The sequence below is a fragment of the Mytilus californianus genome, unplaced genomic scaffold, assembly GCF_021869535.1.
Source record: "Mytilus californianus isolate M0D057914Y unplaced genomic scaffold, xbMytCali1.0.p SCAF_10, whole genome shotgun sequence".
Taxonomy (NCBI): Eukaryota; Metazoa; Mollusca; class Bivalvia; order Mytilida; family Mytilidae; genus Mytilus; species Mytilus californianus.
Window position 1 is genome coordinate 76,477,620 of NW_026262582.1, and position 23,215 is coordinate 76,500,834.

At 34.3% G+C, this 23,215-nt stretch overlaps 1 protein-coding gene across 1 annotated transcript; it reads right to left on the bottom strand.

The window, feature by feature from the left end:
• Positions 1-5,766: 5,766 nt before the first annotated feature.
• LOC127718571 (calmodulin-A-like) lies at positions 5,767-11,060 on the bottom strand. The gene is made up of 4 exons (XM_052224633.1): positions 10,855-11,060; positions 9,391-9,485; positions 7,302-7,467; positions 5,767-6,151 (listed from the first exon to the last, which is right to left on the bottom strand). Exons 1-4 carry the CDS (start codon positions 11,008-11,010, stop codon positions 5,897-5,899), a joined length of 672 nt encoding a protein of 223 aa, XP_052080593.1. The 5' UTR covers positions 11,011-11,060; the 3' UTR covers positions 5,767-5,896.
• Positions 11,061-23,215: the final 12,155 nt, after the last annotated feature.

The window sequence follows — 23,215 nt, forward strand, 5'->3', positions numbered from 1 at the left end:
ACTTACAGACGGTTGAACTCCCCGACCAATGATCTTTGATACTTACAGACGGTTGAACTCCCCGACCACTGATCTTTAATAATCACAGACGGTTGAACTCCCCGACCACTGATCGTTGATACTTACAGACGGTTGAACTCCCCGACCACTGATCTTTGATACTTACAGACGGTTGAATTATACTTTCTAACAAACAGTACTCAGTATTGATATTGTGTCACTGATTTGCTTTATTTTAAAAAGGCGTTTATTTCCTTCTCAAGCGTTTCTTCGGGTGTATAAATATCCATACAAAATATTTTGTAGTTACAAAGTGCTTTTGGGAAATTCACGTTTTCATATTGGAAATCATGGATACAGCAACATACAAAAATGTAACACATGACAAGGAGTCTTTACCTAACACCACATAGTTCGTTACTAGCCTGGATGACCTGTAGACGGAATGTTTTATGGTAATGGGTACGCCGCAAGCCCTTTTATGTACAATGTATGTATTTTAACAGGGATGTCCATATACCTATACTACTAGGCATTTTCGAAAACTATTCGATACCGACGCTTACACCTATACCTATGCCTACAGGTAACCTTTTTGAGAAGGGGTCATCTCAATGTGTACAACGACCTCAGACATATATATGGTATTTTTTCTAATTTACATTTTTTTTAAATACTGTATAAAAGATTTATTTGGATTCATTTGCTCCTTTATTGGTTTTGTTTAGTAGCTGAGAATTAACCGATCTTACTATAGTACATTGTAACAAAAGGGGGAGCTTTGTGTAAATTAGTAGAACTTTAATCAGAAACAGGAACTTGTACAGCATTTCATAGCCTGAAACATAAAGTATAAATACATGGATGATATTAATAGTTATTTTGGTGTAATCGGGGGTGTTCGGAATTTTACACCGGTGCTGAAAATGCATTGTAAAATTCCGCACACACCCTGATTACTCCAAGGATTTGTATACATGTACACTATGAATATCCTTGATTACACCAAGAAAACCAATTCATTTCTTATGAAACGTTCCTTTACTAATTCTTATACCTGGATGTAAAATTAAAAAAATTCTTATGAAGAACTTCCACTCCAAATTTAAAAACCGATGTTGCTGCGCGTTGTCAATTATAACTTGAATAATTTAATTAAGTATATTTGTTAGACTCAGATCGACGTCCGGTCTCTAATCGACGTCCGGTCTCTAATCGACGTCCGTTCCTCAAATCGACGTCCAAATCTGACGTCACGTTTTCAAATCAGTGTCCAATATTTTATCCCTCTAATCGACGTCCATTGGACATAATGAATCACAAAAACGACGTCCGAACGATGAGGAGACTCTCATCGCGATGTCTATTTTCATTGAATCGTTTCTTTTGAAATTGGTCTTTGTTTATACTATCTGTATCGTTTTGTCTTTTTGTGAAATAGCTTACAGAAACTATAACTGTTTTCTTAAACTGTTATCAAAATAAAAGGACAAACATCAGAAAGTGACAATAAGACAATCACCAACATCCTATTACTATTACATGTACATGCATATTAATATTTTGGTGAAAGACGTTCATATTCTCGACCTACGTTGTCGCTTTCCTTTCTTTTTCATATAAATAAATTGATATTTGGGTATACATTTTACGACAACGAGAAAACAACCCAAAAACTAAGATAACCAAAAGACATCTGGAGGGTAGTATACAGACTCAAACAATAGAAAGAATCATAACGTACAGCCAATTTTATAAAAGTATTATGATTTGGACTCATATTTTTCAGCAACTTTTTAAGTTTAAGGTTCAATCCAACCTTTAATAAAGTTGTGATTTCACTGCGATATGTCCACAAAACGGACGTCGATTAGAGAAGCCAAAAATTGGACGTCGATTCGAGATCAACAAACAAGACGACGTCGATTAGAGGGGCATAAAATTGGCCTTCGATTTGGATGTTATTTTATAGACTATTATTGTGACGTCAGATTTGGACGTCGATTTGAGGAACGGACGTCGATTAGAGACCGGACGTCGATTTGAGTCTTACATATTTTTTTTTATTTTTGTTTTTTTGTGAATTTTGTCAAAATTTTATTAAAACCGCCTCGGTGGTCTCATGGTAGCGTGTTCGCCTCGAGTGCGGGATGTTGTGGGTTCAAACCCCGGCCGGGTCAAACCAAAGACTTAATATTTGCTGCTACCGCTAAGCATACACGCGGCATTAAGGAGTGAGTGCAAAGAGTGGTCGGTCAGAATAATGTGTCCGAGTAAGGTGACATGTCTTACTGCGGACTGTTACCTTGTGAACTAGCACGTTAAAAATCCGAAACAGCGTGTCCGTCTAGTACAAAGCAGGGTTAATATTCATATTACATTAAAATGTTCTCGTCCTGAAAATGCATATTAATTTGCCGCTGAACGTTAAGCAGTCATCCATCATCATCATCATCATTATTTTTTTTGCCATTTTTATTCTAATATTGCATATTTTCTACTTGAGTCACCGAAACTTACAAATCCCAAGACCTGCTGATTTACACAAATTTAATATACGCTTGCTTCATAAGAATTAAGATACCTTATTTAGGAGAACAGATGACGATAAACTAAGCCTGCACATATATCACTAATAGCAGATAATTTGTTCATTGGAGATCTTTACAGTTCTTTCTAGCATTTAATTGTATATTCTACCTTAACACTGTATTCGGTTTGAATGGTTGCAAACGGAAACAATTAATATAACAACAGATGTAATACCACAAATTCATTACTTAAAATAATCCGAAATTAACAAGAGCATTCGGTGTTTCTAGTTCCGATTCCGAATAAAAAAAATATAAGAAATATTACTGAATATATTTTTGGTCTGTGCAATCAAGTTTTTCGAGGTCATTCATTTAGTATGTTTCGACATTTTGATACGGTCCCTCTATTTTTGTAGTCAGTGTAGGTATCGGTGTCAGTGTCTTTGTAGACGACTTTTCGAAAGTGTCTATTAAAACATTTTTTTACCGACGGAAAACTTTAACAGAGATGTCAATATACCTACCACCAAAATATTCCTTAACGGACGAACCCTCTAACACAGACCTTCATATATAACTACAGCATACACATTTTTTAACGGACGGCACACATTAACAAAGACGCACATGTACCAACCACCAGCACTTCTTAACGGACGGAAGAAATTAACACAGACTTTCATATACCTACAAAAAAAACCTTTATGGACAGGAAACATTAACAGATACGTCCATATATCTACCACCAGCACATTCCTCAACGGACAGAAAACTTTAACAGAGACGTCCATATACCTGATATACCAAAAGCATTCCTTAACGGACAGAAAATTTTAATAGAAACGTCCATAAACATACCACCAGCACATTCCTTAACAGACGAAAAACTTTAACAGAGACATCTATATACCTACTACCAAAACATTCCTTAACGGACAGCAAATATTAACACAGACGTTCATGTTCATATACCACTACCAAAACCATTTGTAATGGGCGGAAAACTCAACAGAGACGTTAACAAACCTACCACCAGCACATTCTTTAACGGACGGAAAACTCAACAGAGACGTTAACAAACCTACAACCAGCACATTCCTTAACGGACGGAAAACTCAACAGAGACGTTAACAAACCTGCAACCAGCATATTCTTTAACGGACGGAAAACTCAACAGAGACGTTAACAAACCCATCACCAGCACATTCTTTAATGGACGGAAAACTCAACAGAGACGTTAACAAACCTACCACCAGCACATTCTTTAACGGACGGAAAACTCAACAGAGACGTTAACAAACCCACCACCAGCACATTCTTTAATGGACGGAAAACTCAACAGAGACGTTAACAAACCTACCACCAGCACATTCTTTAACGGACGGAAAACTTTAACAGAGATTTCCATGTACCTACCATCAAAAGCATTCCTTAACGAACGGAACACATTTACACACAGACGTTCATATACCTACAATCAAAACATTTCTTTACAGACGGAAAACATTCGCACACGGACGTTCATATACCTTCCACTAAAACATTTCTTAAACAAACAGAAAACATGTACGTCTATATGTTGTGTTTTGTGTACTATTGTTTGTCTGTTTGTCTTTTTCTGTTTTAGCCATGGCGTTGTCAGTTTATTTTCGATTTATGAGTTTGAATTTCCCTCTGGTATCTTTCGCCCCTCTTTTACAGAGACGTCCATTTACCTTCCACCAAAACATTTCCTAAACAAATTTCCTAAACAAAAAGAAAACTTTAGCAGAGACGTCCATATACTTATCAGCAAAAGCATTTCTTACCGGTCGGAAATCATTCATACACAGACGTTCATATACCTAAAACCAAAACATTTCTTAACAGACGGAAAACATTCACACACAGACGTTCATATACCTTCCACTAAAACATTTCTTAAACAAACAGAAAACTTTAACAGAGACATCCATATACCTAACACCAAAAGCATTCATTAACGGTCGGAAAACATTCACACACAGACGTTCATATACCTACAACCGAAACATCTCTTAACGGACGGAGAACATTTACAGAAATGTCCATATACCTTCCACCAAAACATTTCCTAAACAAACAGAAAACTTTTAACAGAGACGTCCATATATCTATCAGCAAAAGCATTCCTTAACGATCGGAACACATTCACACACAGACGTTCATATACCTACAACCAAAACATTCCTTCACGGACGGAAACATTTACAGAGACGTCCATATACCTTCCATCAAAACATTTCCTAAACAAACAGAAAACTTTAACAGAGACGTCCATATCACCAAAAGCATTCCTAAACGATCGGAAAACTTTTAACAAAGACTGCAATATACCTACCACAGAAACATGTTAATGTCAAAGTACAGTGAATGGACTATGTTACACATTTTAGTATAGTTTTGATTACAACTCTGACTGAAAATCGGAAACAATTTTTCGTTAATCTTTTTTTCCAAAATATAACTGAATTTATTCTTTCTAATGAGATGCACATTTGTATAGAATGCACATAAAAACGGCGAAAAATGTTCTTTAATATGTCTTTAAATCATATATCCTCCAAAACCCAATGCAAAGATTTTGCTTAAAAATTTATATGTTGTTGATAGTATTACATATACATGTACTTTTGACGTTTCCACTACCGTACAGGTACCAGATTAGTATGTACACAAAAATAATTATTTGATCAATCACACGGAAATTGATGCTTCAACAACATATTAATTTAAAAAAAAAATCTATGAATTTATATGTAATTGGAGATTTGATTTCAGGACAAAATTAAGAACGTTTTTTGGCAGAATCTGTGTGCTTTCTGTGCAAAAGTTTACCTATTGTAAAAGAATTCACTCTGTAATATTCAGAAAATAAAAGAGACAAATACACTATTCTTATGATTTTCAGTTAAAGCTTTAAATTTCGCAGCTGTATGCAATATATGACAAAACTTTGTGACATGTCCTCTTTACTGTAATTTGACCTTTAAGGACAGAAAACTGATAGAACGACAAGCAAAAACCGACAGTCGCATTAACACCATGTTTGTTTTAATTTGTCTTTTAAAAACTAATATGTCCCTCATTGAAGTCGATTTTATTATTGTCGTGTATACCTCGCTTAGTCGACACTGTAAATAAGTTAATGTAAAGGTGAGAGCATTACATTGCATATTTGCAGTAAATGTTATAAGTTAAAAACGTTTTACAATCGATTTAAAACTTTTATTACGATGAAAAAAATATATATACGAGTAAAATGTTTGGTACAAATTAATATAAGTTATATAAATACAACAATAATTTTACAACAAATGTATTCCATACGTTCGTAATGATAGTTACTTTGCGCTTTCATAAGCTCTGATAAAGTCTTCGTATTTAAGACTGTTGTCCTCGCCTTTACACCATGTGATCAGCATACTAGACAGTTTGTTACCACAAAGTTTCAACTCCTCATCCGATTTGATTCCGTCTATTAGTTCCTGTTTAGACAATGTTCCACTCTTATCCACATCAAGCCGTTTGAAGATGTCTCTCAGAAGTTCACCAGTAGAGCGCCGACCCCAAATATCAAGAAATTCGTCATAGTTAATCTTAAAGAGAACATAATTATTAACATTTTAAACATCACAATGTGAACATAATGAACTGATGCTTCAGAATTCAGCCACAGTTATTTATTCAAAATTTTTATATCAAGAAATCAAATAACTTTTACATTTTATTTATCAGATAAATACTGTTAAATACTGAAATTTATTTACAATTAGTAACATCATATCATTTTATCATACGCATTCTCAGATACCGGTGATGACAACCTATTGTTGATATCCAAAATGTATCAAATTTAAGAATCATAAATCTAAATGCAAACAAGAAGTCCCTCTTAAAACAACTTTAGATCTAGATGTCATGTATAGCGTCTGAAACATTGGGGATTAAATGTCCAAGTAATCACTTGGTACAGAAGCTTTCGACAAAAAGTAGTGGATGGAACCACATTCTACAGTACAACAAACATTCTACTCAAATCTTGCACAACGTATCAGGCCAAAACACAACTTACTGGCCAGACAGCTAAATTAGTTGTGATTTATTGACATTTGAGGAGTAAGGACCCCCCCCCCCAAAAAAAAAAAAAAAAAAAAAAATGAAATGAAAAAATGAAAAAAAGATTACTCAAAGTAAAACAAAAACAAAAATGAAAAAAATGCATTATATTCCATCGAAATGTATTGAAAATTATAGTTATTTCCCCTCAAAATGTATTTTGTTTGCAAGAAAAAAAAACACTTTGCACTGTTGTTTGTAATAAGTCTTTTCACTCTACCTCTTCTTGCTAGAACTCTAAAGCTAATGGTAAATAAATAAATGTATACTCGAAAATCTTTTAAATGCATTGGGTCTTATGATTGAGGAAGTTTTAATCTCGCATCAAGCTTCATGTAAACACGTAATTTAAAAATCTATGTTGATAGCGTCTGAAACATTGGAGATTCTGACTTAGAACGGTTAGTTTTGATTATAAGTAATTGATTGAACCAGATTCTTTTAATTAATTTTTTATTGTCTTTCTGTGTTGTCTTGTATTTTTTTTAAATTGTTGATTCATAGAAATGTATACACATCTTTGTTTTTTTTATTAGACGCAATTTAAAAGGCACTACTATACCTTTTTATCATCATTCTTTATAAGCGCCAGAACATTTCTGATATCATATAATACTGGCACTACTATACCTTTTTATCATCATCCTTTATAAGGGCTAGCAGCATTTCTGATATCATTTCAGCCTTTACATCAAGTCCACATTCATTGGTTGCTGCTGCCAGAATCTCGTCTCTGGTTAAAAATCCACTTCCATCGGTATCTAAATGTTTAAACGATCTTCTCATCACTAGAGTCCTGTAAATGTAAAAGTAAATGACTGTACAATATAAAGTCTGGGAAAATGTAAAAGTTAGTGGCAGTACAATACAATGCTCATCATTAAAGTGGCTATGAAAAAGTAATGGTAAATGTAATTATAAACAACTGTCATACAAGTGGGAGGTTTAGCTAGCTATAAAACCAGATTTAACCCACCATTTATCTCTGGAAAAATTTCCAAGTCAGGAATTACACGGTTTTTTTTCACTCAGTTTGTCAGGTTTTTTTTTGATTTTTTCGTTTTCGTTTTCGTTTTTGTGTTTTGTACTGCTTTATTAATTTATTTGTCATTTTCATTTTTGCCGAAAACTTAATGCTTAAGTCTTCTATATGATTTTTATTTGAAAAAATATTGATTTTTTATCTACAAAAGACGAAAGAATGGATGAATGAAAGGATTGGCGTTTAATGTTCAGTGGCAAATATCACATGCATATCATACATGTTAATGATTTTGAACCTTTGCTCCAATGAGATTAATGCGGCGATTATTTAGCAAAAAGAAAAGAAAAGAAAATGTCATTAGAAAAAGTTATAATTTTGGTTATTGGGGTGTGCATATGATAATGAACAGCCTGATATTCAAAATATCACAAAAAAAGGATCATGTTTTATTAACCTTTCCTATTAAATTAATCAGCTAGTTGGTTTGTCAGAATAGTGTGTTGCTTCCGAATTAATTGGTGTCGGATAACTAAAATGTTGGACTAATTATTCCGAATGAATTGGTGTCGGATAACTACATTGTGGGGCTAAATATTCCGAATGAATTTGGTGTCGGATAAGTACATTGTTGCGCTAATTATTCCGAATGAATTGGTGTCGGATTACTACATTGTTGGGCTAATTATTCCGAATTAATTTGGTGTCGTATTAAGTCCCGTCCCAATGTATACATATATTCGATATTCCAGAAATTACTGTTTCTGTTTCGAAGCAACTGTTGAACATATGCTTTTTTCAGTTTTCTGATTTGTAATTGTTCGCAGTTAGAATTAGTATTTGTAAATTTAACCAGTCAGACGATATTTGAAGAGAGAAAAAATGTAATTGCACTGTAATTCAGAAATAATTGCAAGGTTTTTATCAATGCGAATAATGAGACAGGGATAGAATCCGAGTGAGAATCGCAGTAATAAGAATTCGCATTCTAGTATCTGTTACTAACGGCTCTTTTTAGAACAAGAGAAAAGATACAATATTTATATTTTACGTATATGTAAATAAGTTGTAATCCTCTCATATCTTCGGAGCTAACAAAAAGGTTATGAAAGGATTACATCTAATACATTCAATCACATCAACGCTAGACACACATGTTATTGCCAGCATTGAGATGTTTTGAAGTGTAATGCACCCAGACATACTAATAGATAATTGAGTGATTATTTTATACAGCAAATGTAATTAGAATGTGTGCGCCTGTATATGTGGTATTTATAGAACTGCACAGTAGCAATTTCAACAGCTGCAATAGACTTGATAGATAAAGCAGTCTATTATTGCATAGTAAAACTTCAATCACTAACGAAGTTTGTTATGAATCACTTTCGTGTTTAAAGTTTTCGAGTATACCGTATATAATGCATCTTATAACATCTTTAATATCTTTGGCACTACATCCATAGACATTTGCATATAGTATGTTATATATAATAGATAATATATATATATATATATATGTACATACCTGTTTTTTGTTTGTTTTTTGTGTGTATTTATTTTCTATTCTGTATTTTGTTACTATACATCATTACGAATTAATATCAATCAGTGTAATAAATTGTTTGTAAGTATACTGCCCTCATTGGGTGTCTTTGATCGACAATGAAATTGTTGTATTGTATTGTATTGTATTGTATTGCATTGTATTGTTTCGTCATTCAAATATGATCTCACTTGAAATCGATCTTCGGAACTTTTGACATCGCATTCTTAAATTCTACTCTTGAAACCACTTGGTTCTTGTCGGCATCTATCTCGGAGAATATTTTCTGTAAGAGATAATCATATAAACATATTTAAGGTAGCACAATACAAAGATTTTATACCTCCAATTCCCAAGTTTTAAATGCTGTAACTTTCTTTATAATGCTTGAACATTTGGTATTTATGGATAGCTACAAAATGTAACAGATTACTCTTTCAAATTAATGCAATGTTAATTTGTATTATACAACAATTATGTAATCAATTATAATGTTAACTGTGTCTACAAAATTTTACAAGACATTTCCACTTTCAATTGAAATTAGCTTCTTCATGGATATCCCAAAGAGGGTTGATTTTATTATATGTTGTTCCTAGAGCCATTATCTACAAAAGGATGTCTCAGATTTTGAACCTAATCAAATATTATCTACTTTTATGTGGTAAGGATGTTTACACTTATTAGAGATTTATGAGAGGATGGAATACGATAGCGATAATTTGAGACACCCTTTTGTAGCTCCTGCTGTGTTGATTAAGATTTCGTTAAAATTTCCTGTATAGTTATAGAGATGATAGAGCTAAATTCATTCAAGTGAACTGACCAAGATTTTGCCATTAATTGCATAATAATTGATTACATAATGATTGCATAACAATAATATTGCATTCATTTAAAAGATTAATCTTTTATCTATCTATATATACCTCTTTAATTAATTTATATGCAGTCATAAGAAAGTAACATCATTTTAAAGTTTGGAGATTGGAAGTAAAAAATCTTTGTATTGTGCTACCTTCAACGATGTCTTCACTGATAATGCGTGTTAAACGATAGCCGTGTCCAAATTAGACTTCGAAATAAATTGAACTCTTTATTTCTAATCATTGCCGTTTAAATATTTGATTTTCTGTGGATTTTGAAAATGAATACCCTGGCCTAGTAATAACTGAAAAATAAATATTCTTGCCCAAAACATGATGGAAATGAATATTCTGCAACCCAAAATGCAGGAAATAATTAAATAATTGTGTGCTAAAGAAACGTTTTTCTCGTTGTAAATTGCACAGCCGCTGAAAATATAAAAGCATGCATACAAGTAGCAACAGTTGAAGATTTATAATTCAATTGGCAAACTATCATTCTGTCCCCCCTCCCCATGAATATCAAATGGTCGTCCCATAAGTTGCTTATCAAAATACATGGCAATCTTCCCAATTTAGCTTCTTTACCATTGATTAATCTATGAGTCATAATTGCAAAAAATGAGCTAGCAATTAATTTTTAATATTTGAAAGAAAGCTATCTCATTGAAAGATTCGAATCACCTGAAATTAGAAAGACATAAGAACAAATATCAGCGGAAATATTAATGTGTATTTAACTAATTTAAGAATCTTCTTCATATAAATGTTTCCATAGAAAAATCATACCTTTGCCTCTTCATCGCTTCCTTTAAATCCGGAGTTCCGAAGTACCTGGATAACTTCGGAAAGCTGTAAGGTCCCACTATTATCCTTATCAGCTTGTGTAAAGTTTTCCTCAATCCTAGAGATATGTCTTTGTGCCCAAACACTTAAACCAGCCATTTTGCAGAAGATTGTGTTATGTGTTATTTTGATGTTTGAACTATGAAGTGCTGTTGTATTACTTAAGTTATGAGTAAGAGATGTAACAAACAAATTTGAGGGACCCTGAAGGGCAACCAATTATTTCATGTGCCTAACTTTAAACTGTAATAAATTAACTTAAAATTGTAAGACATTTTTTTTCCTGATTTGTTGGTTTTATGTTTTGGCAGTGGCTATTCTTCTGGCTAGCAAGAAAAATAGTAAAAAAAAATCTATTCTTCCGACCACCCGGAGGACCATTTTTTTCTCTGCTATATGATGATATTTAACCGTCCATTCATAACAATTAATGAACAATGAATGTATTTTTTTGTAAAGTGTAGCATTCAGAGGAGAAAGAAGTGGTAAAAAGTTCATCCATGAGAATTAAAACTATTAATGTTTTACACGTTCTCCACGCGGACGTTATTGATATTAAGCGTCAGATAAAATTTTCTGGGAATAAGTAATATTGAAGAAAAAAGATCTAGTAGAAGTAGAAAAATATAAAGCACATCGTGTACACGCTTTTGTTCTTAAGTATGTCCCATAGACATTGTTTTTAAAGCAATCACATTCTCTCTAATGTTCTGAAGGTCATTTTTAGCTCACCTGGCCACAAGGCCAAGTGAGCTTTTCTGATCACTTGGCGTCCGTCGTCCGTCGTCTGTCGTCGTCGTCCATTAACGTTTACAAAAATCTTCTCCTCTGAAACTAACCCAAATTGGCCACAATCATCATTGGGGTATCTAGTTTAAAAATGTGTCCGATGACCCGACCATCCAACTAAGAGGACTCCAAAAGATGGATGCTAAAAATAGATCATAGAGGTAAAATGTAGATTGTGGCTTATATCTCTGAAATCAAAGCATTAAGAGCACATCTGACATGGATATATACATGTTCATCATGTCTAGATCTAATTGCCCTGATATTTTCAGACGAATCAGACAACCCGTCTTTAAGTTGTTGCCCCTGAATTGGTAATTTTAAGAACATTTGGTTATTATCTTGAATATTGTTATAGATAGAGATAAACTGTAAACAGCAAAAATGTTCAGCAAATTAAGATCTATATATAAGTCATCATGACCAAAATTGTCAATTGACCCCAAAAGGAAATATTGCCCTCTGAAGACAACTTTTAACAATTTTTCGTAAATATTTGTAATCTTTTACAAAAATCTTCTCCTCTGACACTACGAAGACAAATTTAACCAAATTTGGCCACAATCATCATTAGGGTATCTAGTTTAAAAAATGTGTCCGATGACCACGCCTGCCAACCAACATGTCAGCCATGGCTAAAAATAAAACATAAGGGTAAAATGAAGTTTTTGGCTTATACAATGTATCTCTGAAACTAAAGCAAAAGTATAATGATTGCATTATTTCAAGCATCAATTGTAAACAAAAATATCAGGTGAGCGACACAGGCTACTCGTAACCTCCAGTTAGATATAAAACACGATCTCCAATTCTCAAAACGCGGTTTTCCAATCCCACACTTCGTTCGGGGCACTTTCCGCGCCACATGACACTGCTGCTGATATTGAACATTTGCGCAAATGCAAACGGATTACAGGCTCAAAAAAGAGATTTAACCTCTTACTGGCTAGCCAGAACTAAAGACACTCGGTTTATGTTTTCCTAAAAAGTTTAAGCAATTACCAAATGCATTCTCTTTAGTTCCGATTTAATGACAAAGCCTTGTCATCCATTTAGTCAAGAAAACAGGCACAGATTAAGTAAGAGACATAATTTTGCAATCAGAGAACATATAACGAGAATGGCAACACACCAACGCGATTGATCATGTGTCCCCGTTCATAGATATACGAAGATGTGGTATGAGTGCCAATGAGACAATTTTCCATCCTAGTCACAATCTGTAAAAGTAAACCATTAAAGGTCAAAGTACGTCTAGTTTCCTGTTCTCAGATTGTATAAGTTTGTGTGTTGCCTTTTGAGTTCATTGTTCTGACATTGTATTTATTTATGGGCTGCCTGTCTCGTTCCTTATTCTCAGATTGTATGATTTTATTTGTGTCTGTTTCGTTCCTTGTTCTCAGACTGTATAAGTTTATGTATTACATGTCTCATTCCTTCTTCTCAGACTGTATAAGTTTATGTATGACATGTCTCGTTCCTTGTTCTCAGACTGTATAAGTTTATGTATTACATGTCTCGTTCCTTGTTCTCAGATTGTATAAGTTTATGTATTACATGTCTCGTTCCTTGTTCTCAGACTGTATAAGTTTATGTATTACATGTCTCGTTCCTTGTTCTCAGATTGTATAAGTTTATGTATTACATGTCTCGTTCCTTGTTCTCAGACTGTATAAGTTTATGTATTACATGTCTCGTTCCTTGTTCTCAGATTGTATAAGTTTATGTATTACATGTCTCGTTCCTTGTTTTCAGACTGTATAAGTTTATGTATTACATGTCTCGTTCCTTGTTCTCAGACTGTATAAGTTTATGTATTACATGTCTCGTTCCTTGTTCTCAGACTGTATAAGTTTATGTATTACATGTCTCGTTCCTTGTTCTCAGACTGTATAAGTTTATGTATTACATGTCTCGTTCCTTGTTCTCAGACTGTATAAGTTTATGTATTACATGTCTCGTTCCTTGTTCTCAGATTGTATAAGTTTATGTATTACATGTCTCGTTCCTTGTTCTCAGATTGTATAAGTTAATGTATTATATGTCTTTCCTTGTTCTCAGACTGTATAAGTTTATGTATTACATGACTCGTTCCTTGTTCTCAGATTGTATAAGTTTATGTATTACATGTCTCGTTCCTTGTTCTATGATTGTATAAGTTTATGAATTACATGTCTCGTTCCTTGTTACCAGACTGTATAAGTTTATGTATTACATGTCTCGTTCCTTGTTCTCAGATTGTATAAGTTTACGTATTACATGTCTCGTTCCTTGTTCTCAGATTGTATAAGTTTATGTATTACATGTCTTATTCCTTGTTCGCAGACTGTATAAGTTTATGTATTACATGTCTCGTTCCTTGTTCTCAGACTGTATAAGTTTATGTATTACATGTCTCGTCCCTTGTCCTCAGACTGTATAAGTTTATAGGTGTGTTGCTGTTGAGTTGCTTGTTCTCACAGTGTTTACATTTGTGGGTTGCCTGTCTCATTCCTTCGTCTCATATTAAATATATTTATGGGCTGCCTGTCTCATTCCTTATTCTCAGAATGTATAAGTTTATTTGTGTCTGTCTCGTTCCTTGCTCTCAGATTGTATAAGTTTGTGTATTACATGTCTCGTTCCGTGTTTAATAGATTAGATAAGTTTGTGTCTTCTGTGTCTAATTCCTTGTTCTCAGATTGAACAGGTTTTTTTATGTCTTGTTCCTTGTTCTCAGATTTTATTACTTTCTGTGTTTTCTGTCTAGTTTCTTGTTCTCAGATTGTATAAGTTTGTGTGTTGTGTGTTTCATTCCTTGTTCTAAGAAAGGAATTGTGAAAATAGCACAACAATTAGAGAAACCTAATTTGTCGTCTGTTTGGTTCCTTATTCTCAGACTGTATACATTTTTGTGTGGCTGTGTAGTTCCTTGTTCTCAGATTGTATAAGTTAATGTGGTGTATGTCTGGTTCCTTGTTCTCAGATTGTATAAGTTAATATGGTGTCTGTCTCGTATCTTGTTCTCAGATTGTATAAGTTAATGTGGTGTATGTCTCGTTCTTTGTTCTAATAGTGTATTAATTTGTGTGTTGTCCGTTTCGTTCGTTAATCTCAGATTGTATTAGTTTGTTTGCTGCCTGTCTCGTTCCTTGTTTTAGATTATATAAGTGTGTGTGTTGATTGTTTTGTTTCTTGTTCTCATATTGTATAAGTGTATGTGTTATCTGTCTTGTTCCTTGTTCTCAGATGGTCTAATTTTATGCGTTGCCTGTCTCGTTTCTTGTTTTCAAGAAGTATACTTTTATGTGTTGCCTGTTTTGTTCTTTGTTTGTGTGTTTTTTTGTCTCGACCCCTGTCCTCAGATTGTATAAGTTAATGTGGTGTCTGTCTTGTTCATTGTTCTCTGATTGTATAAGTTAATGTTGTGTCATTCTCGTATCTTGTTCGCAGATTGTATTGTATAAGTTAATGTGGTTTATGTCTCGTTCCTTGTTCTCAGATTGTATAAGTTCATGTGGTGTCTGTCTCGTATCTTGTTCTAAGATTGTATAAGTTAATGTGGTGTATGTCTTGTTCCTTGTTCTCAGATTGTATAAGTTAATGTGGTGTCTGTCTCGTATCTTGTTCTCAGATTGTATAATTCTTGTTAATATATGATTGTATAATTTAATGTGGTGTATGTCTCGTTCCTTGTTCTCAGATTGTATAAGTTAACGGGTGTCTTTCTCGTATCTTGTTCTCAGATTGTATAAGTAAATGTGGTGTATGTCTCGTATCTTGTTCTCAGATTGTATAAGTTAATGGGTGTCTGTCACAGGATACTAACTTAGAACAGGCACATACAGAATGTGGTGTAGTTAAACATGACTTTGTGCATTCATCCCTCCCATAACCTGGGACATGACTGTTACAGCAGAACATATTAACAAACTATAAAAATCAGTTGAAAAAAGCCCCGACTCATCAACAAGACAAGATCTACAAATATTGAATTGCCGAATCGACAGTTGACTCCTTAAAGGAGTTGCGCCTTATTGCTTTTAAATGTTTATCTATTTGTGCTTGATATTGTCTAGTGTTTTGAAACTATAAGAGACATTTTCTTTAGGAAAAAAATTATGAACAAAACCAGATTTATAAATGAGTTGAATTTCGAAATCTTCAGTTGAATCTTTATAGCAGTTATTGCCTCTATAAGTAGGGTGCCCAATCAACGAATTTGATCGATTTGGGTTAACGGAGTAACACACGGCTATATTTTATATCATTGGAAAGAGGAGAACAAGCCTCATCGAAATACCGTTGTCGTCGTTGTCTGCAGTGGTCACGTTTTTTTTTTAAATCAGGGTCAAAGGTTAAAGCAAAAATTCCAGGAAAATGAAGAGTCACATTTAGACAGCTTGTTTCTCCTACATATCTGTGTTTTGGGGAATAAATACAACTAATCGATAGAAAAATATCTTTTGTTTCTTAATTTAGAACTGATTTTATATTTTTATCGCCAAAAATGACTAGATTCACATTTTTTACCAACAGGGTGTAAATTTGAAATTTTCAAACATCTGGTAAATAACAGTGAACTTGACCCATTTCAATTTCAAAATTTGGAATTTTTACATTCAATTCGTTACAAGTAAGATCTAAATATATTTTTTAGAACTTAACTTTAATAATTTGTCGAACACAAAATATGTTGGTCACGTCTTTTAATAGTAAGGTGTTCGTCAATTTCTAGGTAAATATCCAATTTCTGTTATTGAGTGTGAAAGCGTATGTAATATTGATTTGTTTCGAAATTTTTGTAACATAAACGTCGAGCTTGGTTGAATATAAGAGTCTGTGTAATGCTTTGCTTTACAGAAGTAAAAATTACTGCAAACGGAGAAAGGGGGGTGTGGGTTAAATTTATGAAATCAAAACGTCTGTTAGAAACAGGTAAAACACCCCATCCTACATATACAGATGACTAAATGAGCAACAATTGGCTAAAATGTTTACAAGTATTCAAAAATATAATCAGGGAGAGGGTTATGTACAACACCGATGTATTTTACAAACAATTGCAAACAAAAAAGGCGTGAGATACCAAAGGAACATTAAAAAATTATAAATTGAAGACAATATGACAACAGCATGGCAAAAACACGATAAACGACGAAAGAAAGAACACATGCAAATAGAACGTTATCATCGTATCGTAGCTAGTATTAGCTACTACGTTCTATGGTCTCCTGTTAGTTTGAAAGCCCACCAACCACGTCAAGGTCAGAATCCATATGGCAGTTTTGTTTTTGTTTTGTTTTTTACATATCTTTCCCCACTAGATAGATGATTACTATATTTCCCACGATTTCAAAATTGAGTAGATATTTTATTTATTGTTTGGAAAATATTAAGGACTGCTTAATTTTCATTCGATTTATACCAATGATTAATAAGGTACCAACAGAAAAATAAATAATCTTATACATTGTCATTTTCGTCGTCATTAATGTTTCAAACTGCAACCAGACGAGTATTAACATTATCACATATGTCATTTGCATGACATGGGCATACAACTGTACATGATAGATATTGTTCAAAGCAAATGCAACCATTTGAACACACTGTTTTTTCCTTACACGTGCAAACTAAATCTTGCAAAAATTCAGATGACATCTGACCTTCGAAATAGACAGGAACAAGTTCATTCTTCTTTTCCCATCCGAACTGAAGAGGAGAATGTAAGGGTAGTTTTGCTATATGGGACGACATCCAAATATAGGTCTGGAGTGAAGCTCTGAGTCATATTACATGTTGTTTAATGGTAGATTCACAAGGAGGAAGTTTGACAAGGGAGAAATTTTTAATTGTAGCCAATTTTACCCTCAATTTGTTTAGGTCATTTTGATCTGTTTTGAGTTTTGACTTGAGATCAAACAACCTAACAACAAGATTTCGAGCTGCATCTATAGATTCATCGATGTCACAATTCGAAAAGTCTGACAAATCGATGAAATCGTCTGGGTTGTCCTTCACGACCGACTTTAAAAACAGTGCGCTTACCGATCCCAAACAGGGATGACGTTGTATAGCATCCTGTTACAGCATGTGCGGCTGGTGGAATGTTACAGATGACAGACCCGAGACTTATATTTCGTGGACAGGTATATAGCGGCGCAAATCTTGTGTGCAAGTTAAAGTGCTTGTTTGAAACCATAGCTCATGCGTATGCTGCATGGAGGGGAAGTAATGAACGCATAAGATCAGTACATCGGTATCTGGTGACATTATTAATATCCTACCATGATTCCTTTCACACCGAACTCTTTGTTTACCTGAAAAGCATGAAAGTCATGCCAGTATCCGCTTCATCGTGCGTACAAAATAATTCTTCAAATCTGAATACTCCTTCTGAGCAGATTTAGGGTCAATGGAAGTGCCAGCTAAATAAATGACTTCCTCATGTGTCATATTAACTGTTGATCTACCATGAGGCTAAACAATCGATTCGCCAAGAAATCTGATTAAGGCCTGCTTGTTCTCACCGACTCTAAGAAACTTTTTCCAGTCAGGAAATTGACGAACTTCTATATATGACTTGAAACACTTTTACAGACGAACAAGAACTTGATTCAGCTTTAAAATAACTGCAGTTGTGTCTGCTAGTGTAAGATTTATAGCAAGAATGGTGGTACAATACTTTAATCATCAGTACTAAGGTGATCTAGGTCGGAAGCATCATGCAATATACCAAAATATACACGATCTTCCCGTGTTCCCTTAGCCTCAATAAAGCTCTTCTTTTTTGCTAATTCCTCGAATATTAATAAGCAATTCAGTAGAACCCTGACATATAACACACTTATTCCATTGTATTTCATTCCTACTTCGTTAATGGGCTTGATGGGCATAGTTTAACATGAATGTGAATGTGTGCCATATTCCGGGTCTGAAACGTGACCGAAGGATTTAATTTGTATATTACAAATATAACAAAACTATCAATACAAAAAAACAAAACAATTAAAGTTATAAAATTTACAAAAAAAATATTTCCTAAAACAAAACAACGACTTTCAAACTAACTGGACTATTCAAAACATACAAATCGACCATACAACAAACAAAAAAGAGGAATGAAGTGAGTGACAATTGTCCTAGTTAATAACCTGACAGTGTAAGCTACAAAACGATTAACGGCACGAGATAAGGCGTGTTTGAATCAAGGCAGACATTTTTACTTAATTTTTGTTTTAAATTGCTATTTTCTTCACATCGTTTAATATTACACAAAAGACATTTGGCACACATATGAACCATGTTTGTTGCTTTAATCAGAGTAAAATTCCCGTGTAAGTAACTCGTAATAAAGTTTCTTCCGTTCACATTGTGGTAAATTTCAGCTAAAAAATAGTCTTACTAAAATTATGAAATACTTATACTTAAATTATATAGATATTTTCAGCTTTCGTTATATGATTTAATTTAATGTTTGAGCTAAATGCTAAGTATCATTTGAACAAATTACACAGAGAGCAATAATTTTATTGTTCGTGTTGGAGAAGACCTGTATGGTGCGGTATCGTTGAGTAGCCTAGGAAACCTCAAAATTTTGAAAAACGTGACCACGGGAGCTTACGACGACATTCATGATTGGAAAATATAATTATTTTCCGATAGTTTGCGTATAAATAAATATAGCCGTGTGTTATCCGTTAACTTAAACTCGTTAACTAGACGCCTTTTTCGATACTGGGCACCCTACTATTAATATACTAGTATAACGTTTTTCACAATTGTTTTTATTGCATACGATTTTGAAATAACAAGAGTGCGAAAGATACCGAAGGAATATTCCAACCCATAAGTCGAAAACGAACGGCCAATGACATGAACAAAAAATTAAGAAAAGTGTAACGTGTCGGAGGTCCGTACCCGAGTTGATTCTCGAGATCTGAGACTTAATGTATAGTTTCTTTTGTTTACAATTCTTTTTAAACTCTCTTGGCTCATTAAAGCTCCCCCAGCTCAAAAAAATATTCAGCCCAACTGGCTAACCGACTCTATAGGTCAAATTAATACCAAGATCTACTTGCTCACTAGCTCTGTAGCTCCTAGCTCAACAGACTCATTAACATTGTAGCTCCACTGGCTCACAATATTTCTATCTCAAATAGTTAGCTCAACAGGCTCGCAATATTGTTGCTCTTTCGGCTATATCTTTATCTTAATCAACGAAGCTCTTCTAGCTCTATAGCTCTTCCGCTTTTCTCGATGCAGCTCACTTATAGCTTAAGACAATTCTTCTGCTAAGTTTCAGTTATTGGAAAGACTTGAGCAGTCAATCCAATGTTTGGAACAATAAGCAGGTACTTATCTTATCACTTATACGTGTGATCTGATCGTAATACCGACCCTGACTGACTGCTGAGGGCTGTTTATATACCCCTGGATGATTGGGATATACCACTATTGGACAATACCATTACCATGTATTGCCTAGTAACGAAGGTGTTTCAATCCTGGACGAGTCCACCTTTATTGGACTGTGCCATATAGAGCATATCACAGAAACAAGGGATGGCAAGTTATTAAACGATAATATCTTATCTCAAGGAAGATATTATGGTACCCGATGACCATAAAAATACCAATTATATTGTAATTGCATCTCACGCCGAGGATTCTTCATACAAGTTCACTCATTTGCCAGTTTATAAAATAGTCAGAGATATGCATAAGCACTCGCATTGGAAAGTAGAATATAGTCCGAAATAATGCAAGTTATCAAATGATTAAACTCTCTGTAACTTTAATAAAATGTAACTTATAAATACCATGAAGTTTAAGGTAAGTATTAAATCAGATAAGGAAATTGTTACTGTACCTTTTAATTCCGATGTTTATCTGTTTTGAGTTTCAAATACGAAAGGGGACAGTAACTACTGACTTCGCCCTTTTTAATGCATAGTCGTCCCAAAGCCATTCGTCACATTATCCACGCCTCCGAGAAATGCGTCCTCGCGTTTTTATGTCAGTTGAAAAGATTTTCCTTGCAAAGACAGAATCATTCCTATAACAGGAATTACCTTCTGAACTCGCAGAAATACATTTTCCTACTTTAACAAGTTAGCGACACATTCATTGCCCGATAAACTTAGGGATAATGATCAAATGATGATACAAAGACACAATAATCTTAACTGCCACAGGAAGTACTGATCTAACCAAATAACCGGTATGAAATAATTTTGCCTATGTAACGGCTCACAAGAAGCCTACTATTATCGAACAAGATGTCAACAGATATTGCTGCTACAAACGGATCTTTAAGGTGCACAAAGTGTGACATTCAATGTACACCAGCCTTGGAGTTAACGTCCCCAATCCGACCGGACACATACATATTTATGAAACAAAGTGAATATATGTTTTTATATATTTATTCATTTTCAAAAAGTGTCATAATGATAACGTCCTTCCTTATACAAAATTATCTGCCAACTCCGTTATCTTATCCTATTCATTCAACACAACCGGGTCATTTCAGATTCCCTTTTTTTTAAAACATATTCGTATACATACACATATATAAAACTGTTTAGCAATTTCAATTTTGAGATTATCACAACTCTTTATCAGTAAAGCATTCCTTGCTTTGATAAAGTTTTAAGGATACCAGTGACTTAGTCGTTTAAATGGTCTGCTCAACGACCTCGATTATTTCTACTTTTTTTTTCTTCGTATGCAGTTTTAGTGGTTTCTGTTCTTCTGACAGTTGTTAACGCTGATGCCTTCGTTCCAGTCTTTTTCTTAAATCGCTACTAATTACTTTTGTAGGGGCTCTTGGTATGATATGTCTTAAATCCTTTGGACTCAGATCATTAGTTTCTGTAGATGTAATAGCCTGAAAAGGCCTCTTCTTAGTTGCAATTATGATTGGCTTTGTCGGCTTTCTTTTCATTCTACCAATTTCTACATCTTTCCTAACTTTAGGTGAAGACTTTTCTTCCTTATTATTTTCTTGTACATCTACACTGCCAGCTTGTTTCATTCCGTCTATTATTAAAACTCATCTATTCACATACCAGTAAATGGGTTATGAAAATTCAACAACAAATCTCAAATGGCATCATCAATGTATATAAAATCCATAAATATATAACAAACTAATAAACAATACCTTCTACTATATGTGAATAAATAAGCCAATACTGGACAGTAAAACATGAGAAAAGAAAACGATAAAATATACTTCATCAGTCATAAAGACATCATAGGGCTTTTCTAAGGTAATACTGTACTGCATTAAGAATACCTATCATCATTATGCATAATAGAATTATTTAAGTAACACACACATATATATATAATATCCACCCCCCAATGTTCATCACATGATCCTTTAAAATAAATTGTCCTAATAAAATCCACCCCCCAATTATCATTCCTAAATCAAGATCTTCTTTTGGACGGCGAGTTCCAGGTGTCTCAATTCATAGAAGTTGCATTCCACCTGCAACTCCTGTAAACTGCGGATATCTCTGGGAAGCATGTCGGAATGAGTCCGGGCCTGGTTCCTTAAATAATTCAGGATAAGGGGGAAATAATTGGCATCACGATCCAAAAAATAGGTATGACGTCCATCTTTACAGGAGAGTCTTCCTTGATCATTGCAGATAATATTGACTCTGGGAAGGACTGAAAAAATGTGGCTGAGGTCTCAAACCTGGTTCCACCAACATTTATAAAAAAACGGGATTGCTGGCTCTTTTGTATTTGTTCCAACTTTAGTTTCTTCACTGGGGTAGGGGTGTAAATGGCAGCAGCCTTTCTCAATTCAGATGGGGAGAGGAGTTCCTGAGTAGGCGAATATGTTGGACAAGGCTGTACAGATAACGGGATACATAAACTGGTAGAGCTGATGGGTAGTTCTGATGAAGGGAGTTCAAAAACAGGGACGTCAGTATCAGGGATGGTTGTAGCAGGGATATCAATAACAGGGAGGGTTATAGCAGGGATGTCAGTATCAGGGATGGTTGTAGCACGGATATAAAGATCAGTTATGGTCTTGCAGGGATCACTTGACAGAGGAGAAATAGGCTCCACTACCGAAGTTAAACCCTCAATATCCTCCAAGAAGTCATCCTCTCCTAGATCACACAAGGAAACTCCCTCGAGACTTCCCACCGAGGAAGTCTCCATCTCCTTCAACAGATTGGAAAGGACATCTTGTTGCTTCTGCACAGACTTCTTGTTTTCCTTCTCCTTTTCATCTCCTTTCTTGTTCTCCTTCCCCTCTTTCTTCTTCTTCTCCTCCTCTTCTCCCTTCTTGCTCTCCTTCTCCTTTTCTTTTTCTCCCTTCCTCCTCTTTTTCTCCTCCCTTTTCTCCTTCCTCTCTCTTTCCTCCTCTGGTGTTCTTCTCTTTTCTTGCACCTTCTTTGTTTCCTTCTGCTTTTTCTCCATACCCTTCCCAAATAACATATTGATCTCAGGATATAAATTCCCCAGTACTGTTCTCTGCCTCTTTGAACTCTGGTCTTGTTCC

Coding starts and splice junctions, on each gene's coding strand:
- LOC127718571 (XM_052224633.1), bottom strand. CDS start 11,010: ATGGCTGGTTTAAGTGTTTGGGCACAAAGACATATCTCTAGGATTGAG. Junction 9,486..10,854: donor GAAGCGATGAAGAGGCAAAG/GTATGATTTTTC, acceptor TATCTCTTACAG/AAAATATTCTCCGAGATAGA. Junction 6,152..7,301: donor TAAAGGATGATGATAAAAAG/GTATAGTAGTGC, acceptor GTTCTCTTTAAG/ATTAACTATGACGAATTTCT.